This window comes from Polypterus senegalus, chromosome 4 (assembly GCF_016835505.1).
Source record: "Polypterus senegalus isolate Bchr_013 chromosome 4, ASM1683550v1, whole genome shotgun sequence".
Lineage (NCBI taxonomy): Eukaryota > Metazoa > Chordata > Cladistia > Polypteriformes > Polypteridae > Polypterus > Polypterus senegalus.
Window position 1 is genome coordinate 3,719,111 of NC_053157.1, and position 20,121 is coordinate 3,739,231.

The following is a 20,121-nucleotide window of genomic DNA, read 5'->3' on the forward strand; positions in this document are numbered from 1 at the left end:
TTTTTCCCTACAAGGTTTTTATTGGGAGTTTTTCCTTGTCTTCTCGGAGAGTCGAGGCTGGGGGGCTGTCAAAAGGCAGGGCCTGTTAAAGCCCATTGCGGCACTTCCTGTGTGATTTTGGGCTATACAAAAATAAACTGTATTGTATTGTATTGTATTAAATACGCACCGTGCACTCACGCTTCACATTATCTCCTCTTTCCGGCTTCCTCTCACTGTCCAAAGAGACACACTGTAAACGGACCCCAAGTGTGTCTTAACCATTGCCTCCCCTTAAAGGTAGCTTCCTGACTTCTTCCTGTTGTCACGGAGATAGACTCCGCCTCCCATTCCTCCCTTCCGAGGGATTACCAGATACATCCAGTGGACGGCTCAGTAACAGAGTGGTACTGGGTTCGAAAACACGGCTGTCTACCGCTGTGGGTTCAAGGTCCTTATAAAGAGGTGTATTGGCCAAGAGCGTCCAATGGGATAATAACAATTTCTGATCGATTCCAACTTAACGTAGTTTAGATTTTCTTCAAATCAAAAAAATGTTTGATAATACGGTGTGTCTGATCAATTATTGAGGCATCACGTTTGATGCATCTCTAATCAAACACCCCCAGATTCCATGACTTCTTGCCAAGTAGGAGGCAAATTAAATGAACCCCGCATGCCACTAAAGCACCACCCAATATTTAAGAGCTTTAAAAATGAGCGCAGCACCTCAAAAAAGCCACCCATTAAATGACTCAAGGGCGACAGACTCTCGGTAAGTATACATACATGCCAGTGCTATCACTTTGGCAAACCAATGGGGGGACTCTTGGCGAAAATGTTCTTCAAGTTGCTGGCAAGCAGACAGCCCAAAAGTCCAGCGTGAAGCTGTCTGTCTGTCCGTATGAGTTTTTTTGACACAACGCACAAAGCAGTTGCAGCCCTAGTGATTGCCAAAAACCAAAATACATTATGAAACGACAAAAAAAAAAATAAAAAATTATGTGCACGTGCACACACTCACACACCCTCTCGTTAAGCTTCATTCGCCGGAATGGTTTGGCAGTGATGACTGGGATGAGTAAAAGAAAAGTTTATATTGCACATGTCTCACAGAACACTTAAGAGCTGGATATACTGGAGGGTCACGGTGTCGCTTCAGACCGCAGAACAAAAAAAACACACGCAAGCCGACGTCTGTTCAGTTCACATTTGCCAGCCGGGATTGAACAGAGACAAGCTGGGATGGAAGGAGGCGTGATGTTCATGAGAACAATCCAAAAGTCTGCAGATGATGAAGGCCTGCGACCAAAGACTCCCAAGATGGTATTGCTTTGCAAGGCCGTCCTCCAAATGCAGCTCCCTTATATTCTGTGGTGTTCCGCTTTAGTAATCTATTGTTTAAAAACAAGAAAAAAAAAAAGAAACAAAATTGCCAAGTAAACTGTTTTGGGATCATTTCAGGATTTCACCTCTTCACAGTCCTGATCGGTGGAGAGCTCTACGTCAGAAAGTCCAACCTCCACGGCCAGAATCAACGAGGTGTCCGAATCACTGCTCACTGCTGGATCGTTGTCATCTGGAGGAACAAAACAACACAAAAATAACAAAAGATTAGGCAGTTCGACTTCGGGAAACAACGTAATGATGAACTGCACATGCTCTCTGGTCAGATCTGTCTCTGTAGGTGGGCCATGTGCACCCATTTAGATGGTGTAAGAGTAAAGAGAGGATAACGATAAAGAGTTGGGGTACCAATCTGGTAATCCCATATAACTCAATTGCAAAGCAAAGAAAATACGGAATCATTGTGGAGGTGTCATCTTAGATGCGGGTTAAGGAGAGAACTGACAAAGATGGTGGCACTTCCCGGAGGAAGTAGACGGACACCATAAGTAACATCAGAGGTATTATAACTTTCAAATATCTGGTTTTCAGAGAGAGGAAGAAAAGGCATTGAGACGCAGTGCCAACCCCTGGAGCAGCGGTACAATTACAGTCACTAGGGCTCTTCAGCTGTCCCCTATGCGCACGCACGTGACAATTGTTAAGCCACGTGTGCTTGAGGACGGTGCTTCTACGCAATCTGCGTACTGACTATACCTACGTGCGTACTTTAAGTAAATCTGGAGGATTCCACCAGGAGGCAGTGTGAGAAATCATCACGGTGGAAAAACTACGCCCGGTTTCGTTGTGTTGTGAGTTGAGGGAATGAAAAACATTAAAGATAAAAATTCTTTGCATTTCAATGATGTTGTGAAGGTCCAAAAAAAAAAACAGTGGCACAGAAGGCGGTATGTGAGACCTTTAAACGTATCGCTTCATTACGATGGGGAATATGTGACGCTTGTACTGCCTAAGCGAGAAATGGATGAAGAAAGCGCCATTGAATACATTGGCAGGTCAGCATTTGAGTTTGATGATTTGCTTCACCACATCGAACAATTCATCAGACATCGAAGCACACAGATTGATCTTGTTGGCTTCCCATTGCATGTTGATAGCAAACAACGATGCTGACGTCACGTACCAAAACTTGAAAACACACACGGCATCCAAATTTTTGCTGGTACTGCAACACACGCATGCATTGCATTCATTTCTGACAACACGCTCTGAAGACGCATTAAAAGAACGCTGGGAACACATGGCAGCCTTAATGTGTGCGTGTAAGCGCTCTGAGTGTGAAGTTGTGGTATAGCGGGTCCACAGCTCACGTCAAGAGGCCAGTTTTAAAATAAATAATCGCCGCACTCATGGCTTAGCGAGGGGCTAAGCGGTTCCTGGGAAGCTAGTGATGTGGCCATTTCTCACCTAAATGCACAGGTGGGAGATCGTCCGCATCCATAATTATTCCCGGGAGCTGCTGATTGCCACAGCTGCCACATCCTCTTCATAAATAGAAGCGCGAGGCGGCTAGAGGAGGAGAAGAAAATGAAAAAAGAAACGGAGGTTGCGGGATTGAGGAAGAAGGCAGGAAGCTGGAGGAGAAAGCTGGTGCGAGAGAGAGAGTGAGCGCCGCAGGCAGCTGGATTGAAGAGCCCCTCACGAGCAGTGGATGGCCGACACTAGGGGAGGGGCAGTTGGAAGTGGTCGCTCCAGCTGAACGATTTCTAGGAGGTGGAGTGACCGGTAGTAAGGATGACTCCCTGCGAAAGGCAATGGGAGCTGTGGAGTCTTGGGAAGGTGAGCCTTGGATTTTTAGAGACTGTTTCCAGCATTGCTTTAACCTCGTTGTTTTTAAAAGACTTTCTTCTATTGGATTTTAACCTCCACTTCACTTCTGTTTTTATGGATTATTTATTTAATGAAGACCTTTTCAAACACTGCACTATTTATTTGAACACTGTTTCTTTTTGTTGTTGGTTTTAAATAAAAGCACTTTGCACTTTTGCACCATCCCCTTGCTCTATCTGTTGTGCCTCACTGCCGTGCTCATCGGTAACATTACCGACGGTGTCGGGTTCAGGGCTCCCGGAAGCGAGATGGGAGCATGCAGCAAACCCGCATCGTCACAGAAGTACAAGCCGGCCCTTAGGCCCATTCATTAAGCCTGTCTAAAGATGAGAACTCGTGTCTCAGTATGCAGCCACTACAGACACAGCCGGCTTGCTGGTGAGCTCTGCTGCCACTTTTCAGTTACCTGCTACAGTGCTGCCATCTAGTGGATAGATATAGAATTTTGTTGTTTTTGGTGGTATCAGCTTGTGAAAAATATAAACAGAAGGTCCGTAGTTATGTTGACATGGAAAAAGGTAAAAAGCTGCTGATGATTTGAAATAACTGGATTTTCTGTAAGATGAATATTTTAATGATAATGGCAGTTTATGACAATCAATTAGATGATGTGGAGCCTGTAGGCTCTGGCACTGATAAAGATCGCTGCCCTGAAGGTGTTTCCTCATCATAAGCTGTCCAATTTGTCGCAACTCTCAGGACATTCTGGCGCCCACTGAAGGCCAATAGTCACCAACCATCAAATGTGTTGTGTGCAACAAGCGCAGACAGCTTGAAGACACGTTACATTTGTGGCACATGTGCTTCTAAACCAGCACTCTGTGGGGTGCCGTTCTTCTAGGATTCTCATTTTAAAGGAGACTTTTAGTCATGTTACTGGTGAAATTGTGCTCCCAGCACACCTTCTGCCCACAAAGAGCGTATGACGGAACGATTGTTCCTCTTTATAAGTTTCGCAGCCATCTTCACCCCAGGGTGACAACTCTGATACTAAACTGCAAGGGCAGCCGGCTTGCCAGACAGAACTAGTCACATGACACTGTCAGACATGACCAATCACCTTCACCGTTTCCAATGAAAATAGAAAAGTGCGGAAACGTTTTGAACGTCCCTCATACATATACTGTATATACTGTAGATAATAAATAATTATTTAAACCAACATCATTTATAAAGATGGTCTAACCAAATTCTCTTCTGTAAAGTCTTGCCGTACTTACTATTTGTGAGGTTATTGACTTCACCCAACTGAGGGCTCGTGTCACCGTCCTGGAAGACCTGAGGAAGCCCAATTGTCCTGATTGCAGGATCGAGGATCACAGAACTCTCATTGACCGTTAAGTCGCTCGAGCCTGTTATCTGATTTGTGGAGGGCCCCCCTATGGAACCTTCATAGTCTTGGGGGATGTCATCTGTGCAGTCGGCATTTGGCTGAAAAAGATCAAAACATCAAGTGTGAGAGAACAATAAAATGTCACAAACCAAAGTACCTTTACCTAGTGGTACCTTCCTGGATCCACAGTGCACGAGGAACACATGGCGCAGGACGACCATCATTTTTATTTCAGAGAATACTTGTGGAGGACCGCACCTAGCTCTTTTATAAACCTACAAAAGTAGTAATAGTTACAACATTCAATTCTGGCTCTTCTTTGGATTTTCCCAACAGTCTTTTCTCCTTCTCCTTGATTTTTGAGGCCTGGTTTACAGACTGGTTTTACTTGCTGTTAGGGTTAGGTTCTGTCCTCCCTGGCCATAGGACCTTACTTTATTCTTTGTTAATTAGCATTACCAAATTTTTTTTTTTCCTCTGCCTCTTACTTTTCTTTTCTCTTTCTCCCCCTTTACTAGCCGCCTTGCGCTTCTATATATCACGGGGACGTGGATCAGCTGTGGCAATCAGCAGCTTCTGGGAACAATTACGGATGCGGACGACTCCTCACTGTGCACTTATGTGAGAACTGCCCGCATCACGAATTCCCCGGGAACCACTCGGCCACACACACAACTCGCCCCTATAAGAAGGCCGTGTTAAAGTAATGTGTTTTCAGCCGTATTTTAAAGTGCTCCACTATATCAGCCTGGTGAATTCCTACTGGCAGGCTATTCCAGATTTGAGGTGCATAGCAGCAGAAGGCCGCCCGCCCGCCTCACCCCTTCTTTTAAGTTTTGCTCTTGAAATTCTAAGCAGACACTCATTTGAAGATCTGAGGTTACGATTTGGAATATAATGTGTCAGACATTCTGAAATATAAGATGGAGCAGATTATTTAAGGCTTTGTAAACCATAAGCAGGATTTTTAAAGTCAATTCTAAATGACTCAGGTAACCAGTGTAGTGACATCAAAACTGGAGGGATGTGCTCGGATTTTCTTTTCCTAGTTAGGATTCTAGCAGCCGCATTCTGCACTCGTTGCAAACGATTGATGTCTCTTTTGGGTGGTCCTGAGAGGAGTGCGTTACAGTAATCTAGTCGACTGAAAACAAACGCGTAAACTCATTTCTCAGTATCTTTCAATGTTATAAGAGGTCTAACTTTTGCTATATTTCTTAAGTGAAAAAATGCTGTCCTAGTGATCTGATGAATATGCGATTTAAAATTCAGGTCACCGTCAACAGTTACCCCTAAATTCTTTACCTCCGTCTTGACTTTTAGTCCTAATGCATCAAGTTTATTTCTAATAACCTCATTATATCAATTATTGCCAATCACTAAAATTTCAGTTTTTTCTTTATTTAGCTTGAGAAAATTACTACTCATCCACTCAGAAACACAAGTAAGACATTGTGTTAGTGAAACAACAGAGTCGGGGTCATCAGGTGCTATTGATAAATACAGTTGTGTGTCATCAGCAGAGCTGTGGTAGTTCACATTATGCCCTGAGAAAATCTGACCTGACGGAAGCATGTAAATTGAAAAGAGCAGCAGACCCAGGATAGAGCCTTGTGGACCACCATATAGAATATCATGTGTCTTTGAAGTATGATTACCACAACTAACAAAGAATTTTCTACCTGCCAGATAGTATTCAAACTAATTTAAGACACTGCCAGGGAGGCCCACCCACTGACTAAGGTGATTTCTAAGAATATTGCGATCAATAGTATCAAATGTGGTATCCTGATGCTCTGCAAATTCAATTAAATATCATTACTATTCATGGTGGCTCCAAAATCTGTACTAACCCCTACTCTCTCTTCTGTTCTTTTTCCGGTTTTCTGGGGTGGGGTCCTGCGCCGCCACCACCACCTGATCAAAGCACCGTGATGTCCCTCCATTGATGGATTAAAGGCCAGAAGTCCACATGACCGTCATCATCAAGTCCTTCCATGAGAACCCTGAATACAATGAGGACTGATCATTTATGTTAGGTAGAATGCCTAGAGGGGGCTGGATGGTCTCGTGGCCTTGGACCCCCTGCAGATTTAATTTTTTTCTCCAGCCGTCTGGAGTTTTTTTTTTGTTTTTTTCTGTCCTCCCTGGCCATTGGACCTTAATTTTATTCTATGTTAATTAGTGTTCACTTATTTTAATTCTTTGTCTTTTTTTGTCTCTGTTTCTTCATCATGTAAAGCACTTTGAGTGACATTATTTGTATGAAAATGTGCTATAGAAATTAATGCTGTTGTTGTAGGTTTGCCTTTGGGTATACCTTAAGTTTTAAGTTCTTTTTTGCCTTTTCTATCGCTTGGGGTTTGAATTCTTTTTAAGACATTTCAACATTCCAATGAATACTTTTGTAATGTTGGGTCACAGGTTTCACAGCTCATCTCCCTTCAAAAATTGGACTCTTTGGGCAGAACTCCAAGCACCATGTCAAGCCAAGACCAGCTACTATTCTTCACCTTCTTCTTCTTCTTCACCTATTCTTCTTAAGCACAATTGTTCTAATAATTGTTCTAATTACCTGCCTAATGCCATCCCTAAAGTGAAGCAAGGTGGTGGTGCCAGCATCACACTATGTGGTGATCCTCTGTGGCAGACTGGTCTGAACTGACAGAAGGACGAATACCGCCAAACACAGAGCGGTCCTGGAAGAAAACCCACTGCAGAGTACACACCACCTCGGTTCAGTGACTTGAAGCACACAGCAAAGTCAACACTGCATGTTCTTGAGTGCCCTTTAGTGGTCCTGTTAAAGCCCCGACTGAAACCTGATGGATGATGTGTGGAGAGACCTGAAGATGGCCGTTTACAAACGTTTGCCATCCACTCTAACAGCCCTGGGGAGGATCTGCCGGGACAAATGGCATAAACTACCAAAATCCATTTGTGCAAAGATGGTGGAGACTCAACCCAGAAAACTCAAAGTTACAGTTGCTTCTGAAGGGCCTTCTACAAAGTACTGAATGAAGTGGCCAAATAGTTACAGAATGAGAGATGTCAGTTTTTAATATGTCATAAATTGGAAGACCATTCTGAAAACATGTTGTCACCTAGGAATTATGGGTTACTGAGTGTAGGCTGATGAGCAAAAGTGTCAAATGTATTTATTTAAAATTAAATATAATACATTCAACAAAGAAATATATTAAATACAACACAATCAAGTGTGCAAAAATAGTTAGATTAAAAGTTAAATATTTCCTAAATGTATATGCTGATTCTACTAATGGAGTAATGAATTTCTTTATTTATTACTAGCCAACCCGCGGCGTACCATACGCCGCATAATCAGGCCAGTTTTATAATGATTTTTAAGCACAGGGAGAAAATTAACATTTGAAAAATCTGTAATGTAATAAATCAGCAAGAAAAGCAACATTGTAACAATGCATGGAACGAACCAACACACAATCGCCTGTGACTGAAATTGGCGGACCGTCCTCGTGCCTTGTCCTGCCAGACGGAGGGATGGGGGTGCACGGCGCGGAGTGTGGAACGCAGGAGAGGAGAAGGACGTCCATTCAGCTCCCTCCGTCATGCTAGTCTGCTGATACGTCATTCAGTATGCACTGCCCGCTCATGTGCCCACCTCCAACTCGTCACTTGAGTCGTTGTCGTCTTTGCACAATCCAGATGCACATGTGATTCACGTAGACGTTTCATTGCTCTGTGCGATTTTGGCTGCTTTTCTATATATAATCCACCAAGACGCCCGACCATGGTAGTAGCGAGGTGGGAGGGCGGTGTGTACAAAGTGTAGGGACGCAACCAGTGGGAGCGTAAGAGTCACACTTAGTGGGAATTCCACAGTTTGCAGCCCGAATGGGGTTCAATGGCTTACCCACGCCTCTCTGCGCCGGGTAGACACACGGTCAATCATGCATAATTATTTACTGAATGCTAAACACTTCTGGAAAGACACGGTTGTCTAAAACGGGTTGGTGTGAGAATACAACAGTAAGTGAATGAAAAGATGGAACTCTGGAGAGAGCAGAATACAACACAATAGTGAACCCCCGGCGGTGGCTCAGACGTGCATGTGGACTCTTACCACAGACGAAAGGAAGTAACTGGGTGGTCGGTGAGTTTTTGCGACCGGGCAAATGGGCAGGCAGTGTGAATGCCTAGAGAGCGAGGGTAGATGCCGGCCGGTGAAAAAGGAGTGTTGGTGGGCAGGAAAACGTCTTCTGTGTTCCTGCAGGAGCATCTAAGGAGACACATGTTTGTCGTGGATGCAAATAGCTGTATGTAGCGTGTAAAACAGTTTGTTATGGTGCACGCGGTCGTGCATCGTAACCAAAAAAGTCGGTTTTTAAAGACTGCTTACTTCATTGTGCTTTAACCTCAGTTGTAAAGGATTGTTTTAAGGATCCCATGGGATACCCCTCGCAAACCGTTTCACACGCGATTCACCTCAGCGAGAAACACGCCTCTATGAACAGTCAACGTAGCTCGGAGGTACATGACATGTACATGACATTAACCTGACCTGCACTGCATGTGGCCTCTATGACAGACAAATTTTTTCTGTGTCGTTGCGTCCGAGTTGATGGGCGTGGCCCTGCGAGTTGTCGTCGTATCCAATGGTCTTGGAGTTGGTGGGCGTGGCTCCATCCTGCGTGCGCCATAGGTGTCTCACTTGTCGGCAGCTTAGTGAATCCACACCCCTTCCGGCGTGCTTTCCATGGTTGTCTTGCCTTAGTGAATTATACATAAAGATTTTTTACCAATTATTTTTTTATTGCCCTTTTTATACGTGACTGTAAGCTATTTTTCTTGGATATACTGCAAATTTTATGAGTGAAGTCATGTAAAATTTCATTGTATCTAAGTATAACAAGTCAAGCCAAGTCAAGTTGGGAAGCATGCACTGGTACAGCGCGTTGCCGCACCCACTACACGATGAAACAACTCAGGATCCCAGTTTGCAACCACCCAGGCAGACACGCGGTCCAGTCCCACCCTCCGGAAATGACCGTCTATCTTGGCCTGGTCCAGCCACTTGGGTCCCCAACAATGAGGATCTTACGAGCTGGATCACCCTCGGGTAATGGCGCCACATGGCTGTAGTGCCGTAACTGACGCTCCCTCACAAAGTAAGTAATGTGCCCCATTCGGGACTCCATGAGCAATACAAAGTCAAGCCAACAGTACCCAAGGATTTTCCGGAGAGACACAGTACCAAAGGAGTCCAGTCTTTGTCTCAGGTCACTGGATAGCATCCATGTCTCACAACCATATAGGAAGACAGGAAGCACCAGGACTCTAAAGACTTGGACCTTCGTCCTTTTGCAGATATCAGGAGCGCCACACACCCCTTTCCAGCGACCTCATGACCCCCCATGCTCTCCCAATCCGTCTACCGACTTCATAGGAAGAGTCACATGAATGTCACTGCCGAGGTAAGTAAACCTCTCGATGAGGTCATCACTCTCTCCACAGACAGACACACTGCTGATGGCCGTGCCTAAGAGGTCATTAAAGGCCTGGCTCTTGGTTTTTATCTGGACACTCGCAAGCCCAGACATTCAGACCCCTCACTAAGTCTCTCGAGCGCCCGATCAGAGCCTCCATTGAGTCCGCGAAGATCACAGCATCATCAGCAAAGTCAAGATCAGTGAGTCTCTCTTTACTAACAGATGGCCCACAGCCGCTGGACCCCCGACCCTGCAAACCCAGTCCATACAAGCACTAAACTGAGTAGGAGCAGAACACACAGCTTTTGAACCCCAGAATCAACTGGGAAAAACGCAGAGGTCCTGCCTCCACTCTGCACAGCACTCACAGTACCAGTGTACAGGATATCCAGCAACCTCAAGGAGATCCCGCGAACCCTCAGGATGTCTCGCAGGGCAGCTTGATCAACTGAGTCGAATGCTTTATGAAAATCGACAAAGGCACTGGTAGGTGAGCAAGTGATCATGGATCCTATTGAGGACGACCCTAGGAAGGACCTTACCCAACACCGAGAGCAGTGTTATCCCCCTATAGATGACACAACCCAGGTGATCACTCTTCCTTTTCCAGATAGGGACAACAAGTCCCGTTTTCCAGTCAGTTGGGATGATGCCAGTCTCCCAAATGGAAGCAAAGATTGCTTGCAATGCCAGGAGGACAGCCTTAGCACCAGTCTGGAGAAGTTTGCCCCGGATACCACAGATCCCTGCAGCATTTTCCCCCCTTCAGGTGGTTCACCACCTGTGCCATCTCAGTGAGATTGGGGGGTTCACAGCTAATTGGAGGATCAGCCTCAAGAACCGGGGACCCAGAGATATCCAACGTCCTAGCCGGAGGATCAGCTTTGAACAGCTGGTCAATGTAGCCAGCCCAACGGGTCACAACTGCAGTGTCATCCGTAAGGGCCGTTCCATCAGCCGCCCTGACTGTGACTCTCCGAGGAACAGATTTGGGTGTGTGTAATGCTTCGCTTCCTCTGTAAGCAGGACATGGGTTGCTAGACCACAGATGGTGTGTCACTTGCTCACAGATTCCTCTAACAAACGCCTCTTTATCTGCCCTCAGAGCCTCGCAGCCGTCCTTCTCAGTTCCCGGTACAGACCAGAGTTGTCATTGAGCCGTGCGCTGTGACTCCTCTCGGTGATATCCAGGGTGCCCTGCGAGATGAAACACCTCCTTCTGGGTACACCAGTAACACTAACACATATATTTATTTATTAATATTTATTTATCCACTTGTCCCAACAATTAAAAGAACAGATTTTAAAACCACAATACACAGTAAGCAGGAAATGTACAATTGTAAGCAGGAATAAAAACACCAGGAGGCAAAAGGCCATTAAAGACACGACAGCTACAGGACATCTAGGGGGATGCATGTTCTCTCGGTCAGCCATGTCTCACAACATAGGTGGTGCTCGTGTTAAACACAAAAATAGCACTGAATGTATTTGTGTTATTGTCATATGAGAAGCAGGCCTTTCGGTGAGCCTTGCTGGTTTAAAAACATGATCAGATGGGACCACGTGTCCCGTGCTAGTGGCTATTTTAAACTCCATCATTCTTAACACTTAAGACATCCAACATCCATCCACTTATCCATTTTCTGAAGCTGTTTTCTTCACTAAACAGTCATTGGGAGCTCAAGTTTTTCCTGGTGCTTCAAGCTGCCAGAATGGGTCTGATTTCTCGTGATACTCAAAAAAACTGGATAAGTGGATCCACAAAACAGATGGATGGATGGAGATAATTCACATGAAAACAAATAGCACACAAAATTGAATGGTTTCTTTACTCATAAATAGAGAAAGTATGTTACATTTTACTCACTCTACTCTGTACAGGTGACATTGATAACTCTATAGACCAATATGGTGCCTTTTAATTGAAAACACATTGCATGGTAGTGCATTTTGAAATGCTGTGCAAGTCCTTCACCAATAAATCACACTCCACCGCATCTTAAGCCATCGGTGGTCTGAAGGGGGCACTTTGTGAGCAGTCCTCACAGCCAAAATAATGGTAAGGAGGTGTTGTGGATTTCTTTTCCATAATTGTTCAGAAGTCACCACTCTGCAAATGGTCCATTAAATACACACACACACATATATATATATATATATATATATATATATATATATATATATATATATATATATATATATATATATATTTCTTCAGTAGATCTGTGGGATAGAGGCAAGTGAATTACTTGCTGTTCTACCTGAGCCACTCTAACACAAAGAGATTCTGAGTTTTTATAGACAAGTTAAGGACTCACAGCTAGAAAGTAGTAAATCTCCATATAGAATGTAAAAAAGTAAGAAATTCAAAATAAAGCACTTATCACATAGCCAAACTTACGTCATCTTTCAGAAATCCTTTGTTCTATAGTAGCAATAGATGAGTATGCAAATGTATAAAAGTAGTTATAACACCGTGATAAATGGTGTCATAGCCACTTTTTTTTGTGTGTGTTTAGTGTGTGTCTAATTGTGTTTTTGTTAATTTTTGAGTCATTGATTTTCATGTGCTTATTATTTCTCCTGGATTTATCAGACAGACAGACAGACAGACAGATAGATAGATAGATAGATAGATAGATAGATAGATAGATAAGAAAGGCACTATATAACAGATAGATAGATAGATAGATAGATAGATAGATAGATAGATAGATAGATAGATAGATAGATAGATAGATAAGAAAGGTGCTATATAACAGATAGATAGATAGATAGATAGATAGATAGATAGATAGATAGATAGATAGATAGATAGATAGATAGATAGATAAGAAAGGCGCTATATAACAGATAGATAGATAGATAGATAGATAGATAGATAGATAGATAGATAGATAGATAGATAGATAGAACTTTATTTGTCCCCAGGATGACAGTTCAAATAAATATATATATGCAAACACTGCAGTCTAAACACACACCAGAATGAATAAGAAGAAAGAGAGTTGAAAAAGAAAGAAAACATTTCACTTGGCAGTCCCATTCCTAGTGACGTGACTCTAAAAGTGTACTGCTGTTGCTATAAAGGAATCCCAGTCACATTTCTTGACACACTTTAGCTGAATGATTTGTTGGCTGAAAGTCCTCAGTGTTGGTTTATCAGAGAGAAGATGTGCAGAATTGCTCGTAAAGGGACTCGGTTTTGTTTTAATTCTTTCCTTTGTTACGACATCCTCGAGGTCCAGAGGGAGTCTCATAACTGAGCCTGCCCTTTTAATTAGTTTGTGGGCCTCTCTTGAAGTGCTGTTACCGGCCCAGCACACCATAGCATAGAAAATCGCACTGGCCATTACAGAGTTGTAGAAAATGTATTCAATTGTAATTGTGTACTGTCCCTTTAAATGTGTTTATGTTCTCTGCGCTTTGTGGGTGGAGCCATAGACATATATAGATAGGCGAGGCATTCACTGTGTTGCCCAGTCGACACGATATGTCGATGTGTCCGCCATATTGCGAGTGGCAAAAGTGCCATTTAAACTAATACAGGTAGATGTGGAAACCAGGGCTTCTGATGAAAAATAATAACGTTTAAAACAGTATCGTTTACATACAACAGATTTTGGCGAATCGTTTACATACAATTATTTATATCCATTTATACACTAATAATGGCAATTATTAAATAATTCTTGCCATATAAGTAACATTTCTCGGGCTGCCTTCTTCCATCTCTGAAACATTTCTAGACTTCGTCCTATTCTTACGCAGCACAGTACTGAAGTATCAGTTAATGCCCGAGTCACCTCACATGTAGATTACTGTAATGCTATTCTATCTGGCATCCCACAAAAACGTATCCATTGCTTACAACTTCTTCAAATTTCTGCTGCCAGGATGATAACCTGCTGCTCTAAATCCACTGAACACATCACACCGATTCTCTCTCAATGTCACTGGCTCCCTCTTCACGACTGAATACGACACTAAATCTCACTCTGAACATTTAAAGCTCTCCACACCTCACTGATCTCCTCCAGACTGGCACTCCTCTCGCTCACTCAGATCCTCCTCTGAAGCTCGACTTTCTGTACCACACATCAGACTCAGTGCTATGGCAGCTCGAGCGTCTCTCCTGGTGCTCCTCAACTCCTGAATTCTCTTCCCTCTCATATCCGTCAGCTCGATTCACTAACACATTTTAAAACTGCCCTCAAAACCTCTCTTTTCAAACTGGCATACCACTTGTGAATTTTGCACTGTTACTGCCAGTTATTTTTGTTTGTTTGCTAATTATTACTTTTTGATTTATCATTCTTTTGTTTTAATTTTACTAATGTTGTTTAATTTTATTGTAAGGTAACCTTGAGTGCTAAGAAAGGCACCTATTAAATAAAATGTATTATTATTATTATTATTATTATTATTATTATTAATTATTGAGATGAACACTTGACCAATGTCTGAAAGTCAAAATACTAACACTGTAACTGGCAGTCCGGTCTTTCTTTTAACAGTGAAATGATCCACTCAATGACAAAAAGAAACAATTTTATTGTAACAAATTGGCTTAAGAATTTCTGAAAACATTTCACTTATTCCTCTCTCAGTCTCTCTCTCTCTCTCACACACACACAATGTGGTTAATTAAATGTATACAGGATAGGATCTAAAATCCTTGAAACAGATCTGTTTTTCCACTCTGTAATTTGAGAGTATTCAGCCTGGCAATATGGTGCCACCTTAGTTTGTAGAAGACAGAGACGACTAAAGACATGAGCATCAAATGATGGCTGTCAATTTCAAACTGTGTCTCCTCGATCTGCTCCTTCATCTGAACCATCTCAGCCCGAACAAACTGATTGATCAAAGATACACGGACAGCTTGTCCTCATGTCGACTGTCAGATAACATGCTCAGCTACTTTGACCACCTTGACTGGACCCTCAGAAGGAATCATCAGACCTCCTTTGTTTTTTAATGTGAGCGAGTGGCAGCTTTGATCATATGACGCCGGTACAGCGTCTGTTACCAAACTAGCACGGCACACGTCACAGGTTAGCTTTCTCAAAATCCCGTCTAAGGGCTACCTGACCACCCACTGCTTTGAGAAACCTTCAGAGTTTGAGAAATGTTAACAGCTAACAACAATCTACACAGTTAGTGACTAAATACGTTTGGCCAAAATGCTGTTTGGAGGCTCACTTGAGCACATAAATGCATAGCTTTGCTAGCTTAGCCTGGCGTAGCTAAAGTTAAGATTATAAAAAACTGGATTTTCTAATTGCCAAATATAACCAAAACAATTGTTCAGCCTTACCTATGAAATGTAATTCCCTGGGATCTGGTTTGGAGCGTACAGCGGTTTGCAGAATCCCAAGCTGCACATGCGTCAGGCATCTTTATCCATTACTGCACTCCACAGCAGTGCCACTCGCAATATGGCGGCGACGTTGACGTACGATGCTGCTGGTCATGCGGCGTCTAGTAATTCTATGTCAATGGGTGGAGCACGAGGAGGCAGTGCCACCCCGAAATCACGACTCCTGAGCCCTCCTTCTGGCAGTATCAGAGTCACAGTAATTCATTTATAGTGGAGTGTTAGTAGGCATTGTATTTTCAAGATTTTCAATTATTTCTTGCTACAGTTTCAAGATTCTGATTTCTGGACTTTGTGTTTGAGGTTGTTTGCTTTGGACTACCATTCTAGGCCATTCTTTTTGACAATTTTTGCCATTTGGAGCTTTTCTAATTTGGCTAAATAAATCTTCCATGTGAAAATATTTCTTGTTTGGCCTTTCTTTATAAAGGCTGTGGGTTTTGTCATCCTCTCCCATGAAGGGTAGTTTTGAGTATTTAGTATTTTTTGAATTGTGAATGCCTGATCTCCTTTTGGGCCCATGTAGCGTCCATGTAGGCCTTCAGGTCTGCTTTTTGAATTTGGGATCGAGCTGCCTGGGGTGAGGTCTGTATTTGAGGCTGACCAGTGAAGTCCTGGAGCCTCATGTATAATGCCGTGCGTAGAACTCGCACTATAACATGGCGTAAGCACAAAAGCCGAAATGTGCTTACGCACAGAAAAATCCAGATGCAGGAATCTGTGTGTACTTCAACTTCCACGTTCTTCTGCTACATAAATCCTGATCAGCATGAAAACTAACGCTCATGCACGCGCATTATGTAACGCCCCAACTCCTCCCAGAATTACGCCTCTTTGAATATGCAAATCAATATAAATCGCCCTTAAGCGCAGCCTTCTGTGAAAAGACAATGGGAAAAGCACGGGGGGAAATATAAGAATTTCAGCGAATACCAAGTGGAGGCAAAGGAAAAACATACTATTTGTTCAAATAAACCGTGGTATAATCAACAAAATGAAGTTGATCGAGTGACATAGCGTGTTGGAGAAACTTGAAAGCTCACATCCACAAAATCGCACAGTGCCGCAAATAAAAAAGAAGTCACATATCAAAGTCGCCGTGAAAAGAAGAGTTGTAGCCCACTGTCTGAGTGTCATATGAAAGCTTATTAGGGTACAGAGAAAAAAAGGCACACAGTGAGGAAAAAGCACGAAATGTCAACTTCAATCTCGACATTTCCACTTTAATCACGTAGTTTATTTTGTCATTAAAGTAGAACATCATAAACTTCATCTTAAAATCGTTTAATTAACCAGTTTCTCAAATCACATCGTAATTAAAGTAGCACGTTAAATGCTTTGTTTTGTATTTGATCTTCTATGCTCTATGTGTGTGAATCACTACTTGCTTCTTAAACCCGCTCTCTTCCTCCAACTGGACACAGAGTCCATTACATTCGTGATATTACAGCTCTCTGAATAACTAAAATACTGAGATGTATCGTGATGTCATTTTCATGATGATAGGAGTTAAAGCACGTTATTAAACATGAGTTTCACTTGATGAAATAATTTATTGCAGCAGTACTCAGGGGCGGCTCTAGGCTTGTGGTGGCACTGGGCAGAGGAAGAATCGGTGGCTCCTTCGCCCGCCAATGTCAGTAAAGTAGCTTATGCACGGTGGATGGCCACGTCTGTTACAGACACTGCATAGCCGCCTCGTGCTCATGACACAAGCATTTAACTTTTGCTGAAATTTGTCGCTGCGTTTTTAGCTGTGTTGTTATTTTCTCTTTCTGTTTTATATTCAATATATATTGGCGTAGCCGTCACTGCAGTCAGTGCTTTTCTTTCCCCAAGTAACCGATCGCCACACAATCAGCTCTGTAATAGAAGTTAAGCCATCTGTAAGCTTAGCGCTGATTCTTCAAAACGTTTAAAGAACATTGAAATATCTTCGTAGTACATGTTTAATTATTCTATCCTTAACGACACTCCCAGTGAAGAATATAGATTATTTAAATGAAGTTAAAGTTTTATCTGTATAATTTAACAAACATATTTTGCTGCATTTCACCTTAAAAATGATATCGTCATCATATGTAAATACGCGCTTTATAAAGTGGCTCAGGTTGTGAGATATTATAACTGTAGTGCAAGTTTACAGTGAGGTGATTGTACTTATAAGTCCAAACAGTTCTACAAGGAGCAATTGATTGAGTGCATTTAAAGTTCTTGGGATGAAACTGTTTCTGAACCGCGAGGTCTGTACAGGAAAGGCTTTAAAACGTTTTGCAGTGGCTGAGACAGCGTGTGCTTAATGCTGTATACCGATAATTCTCTTTCCGATCAGCTGCTGCTGTGATTCACACTCAGATACAGTGATATAAATACTCCGAGTGGTGCAGTGAGAGTAATATGGAAAAAGATGATCCGCTGTGGCAACTCCTAACGGGAGGAGCTGAAAGAAGAAGAAGAAGAAGAAGAAGGAGAAGTGAGAGTAACAACGCTAAAGCAGTTATGGTATTTGGAATACTATGGCTGTTCCCTCTACCATTATATCGTTACAAGTTAATTACAATCAGATGCGTTACACTAATAAATAATATGCGGTTAGTTTCTGTGTATTTATAAAGCCGCGTCATGAAAATAAAGAGTAACCACACAAGAACAGTACCATTGCTTTGACGCTGGGTGCCGCCAGTTTGCAAAACCGAGTGGAGAACTTGCGTACGACAAGGCATGAGGTACCGTGGAAAAGTGCGTGGCTTTACACCAAGTGTAGGTTTTATACATCGCGATTTGAACGTGGAAAAGTTCTTACGCAACATTTCTGTGCATACACACCGTTTATACATGAGGCCCCTGGACTGGTTTCTGTGTTATTTTGAGGCCTGCTCACCCTTTTTGATATTGCTTTATTAGAAAAGAGGGATTCTATTTAACCGCAAGGTAGCACAGAGAATCAAACAAAAAAGACAAAATAAAATCGTGGCTGCATCAATTGGCATAATTAGCACAAGGTTTGCACCCTTGCCCATTTAGAATACCGTATTTTACACTTTTACATCAAAACTTAAAAACTGTCCCACTGTTTTCTTCACTCTAAAACCTCTGACCATCAGCCACTCTTCAAGTTTACTGGTCTGATGACATCACTACATACTGGGGGCTCCAAAGGGACTGAAAGTTAGCAAATGTTACCCCATTATATTGTATAAAAAGATGATCAGCTGACCCAGTTATTTATAGGTCAGAAGGCTCAATATGCATCACAAGGACAATAATAGAAGCAATTAGTAAGGGAAAGATAAAGTAAGACTTACCGGGATTCCTAATGCTTTCAGAATGTTCATCTTGCACATCGGGCATGTGCGGTGGTCTTGGAGCCAAGGATCTACACAGTTCTTGTGGAAAAGATGCCTGCCAGAATAAAAGATATACGCCAATTAGGCACGTTCATCCTTCCCATCCTTATTCTCTTTAAATCACAACATTCTTTTGTCCTGTTTTGAATTGGTGTTGTGTTAAATCTAACCTGCTCCTTTAACCTCCTTTGTGTTTGTCTGCAGGGCTGCCTGTAATTAAGTGTCTTGGGTGCTGTGGTCATTAGGGCTGCAGTTACCAGACAGGCTGATCCAGTTAGGTGGTGAGGCGCCTCCGTTGTTTGCAACTGTGGTGTTCTGCTCTCATTTGTGCTCATCCCCTTCATGTAAGACTTTTAGATACGGGATTTGTAAGAGCCATTTCCTAGTTACATAAGAATCATAAATGTTTTACTAAATAATGGGGCATAATCGGTAACACTTTACACTGTGTCCATAATTACACTGTAACTACTATGTAATTACCTGTATAAGTACTGTGTATCTATGAGTTATTACTCCGGACTTACTGTATAATGCAAAGTAACGATACAGTTAATTACTTAGTTGTCATTGTTATTCCACAGTTAATATAATTACAATGTAACAATTTATCACTAATCCAAAAACAAGAGTACTTACATAGTTGCATTGTATCTGTACTTTCAAAATGTAATAAAAACATTAGTGTATGTAACTACAACTATGTAGCAGATGTTCCATGGTCTGGGCAATTTTAATGAAGAATTACAGTGATAACTGCAGAGGTTTTCAATGATATTTCAAGATCTGTTTTAAATGGTGAAAACACCCGGGACGTCCCTCAACAGAGAAAAGAAAGAAGAGCAGCCTTTTCAGGGCACTGCATCCCCCGGGACGCTAGATGGCAGCTCCCCTGGACAGAAATGGTTCCCCGAATTTCTTCAGGGCAGCATGGGACATGGAGTCTGTTTCTTCAGCCCTGTTGGATGCCGGTGGTGCCGCCAGGGGAAGCTCACTGAGAACCTGAGGACTATTATTGCTACACCAACCCGGAAGTACTTCGAAGTCACGAGGAAGGAAGCCTGCAGTACTTCCGGGATATTTAAGGAAGGAGGATGTGGCGTTTGACCCGGAGAAGGAATACTTCTGGGTCATGAACTATTTAAAGGACGATGGGAAACCCAGCAGATGGAGCCGGAGTTGGGAGGGAGTGTGACGGAACTGCTGGGAGTGGAGGATTGGTTATTGTTTATTAATTAGTGATTGGAGAATTGTGGATGTGTACGGTGCTTTGTGCACTTTATTGAAGAATATTATTAAAGAAATTATTCTTGGTGTTTTAAACATGTGTCCTGGAAGTCTGTCTGGTGGGTTCAACGGGGCAACAGCGCC

General features: G+C 42.6%; 1 protein-coding gene across 2 annotated transcripts in view; it reads right to left on the reverse strand.

Moving 5' to 3' along the window:
* Positions 1-888: 888 nt before the first annotated feature.
* The window catches only part of rnf150a (ring finger protein 150a), a 149,664-nt gene continuing 130,431 nt past the window's right edge, over positions 889-20,121 (reverse strand). For both annotated transcript variants that reach the window (XM_039750180.1, XM_039750181.1), the window contains exons 5-7: positions 18,709-18,805; positions 4,437-4,647; positions 889-1,558 (exon numbers count right to left, since the gene is read on the reverse strand). In XM_039750180.1, coding sequence (XP_039606114.1) covers positions 1,440-1,558; positions 4,437-4,647; positions 18,709-18,805 — 427 coding nt within the window. In that variant the 3' untranslated portion in view covers positions 889-1,439. The remainder of the gene's footprint in view (positions 1,559-4,436; positions 4,648-18,708; positions 18,806-20,121) is intronic.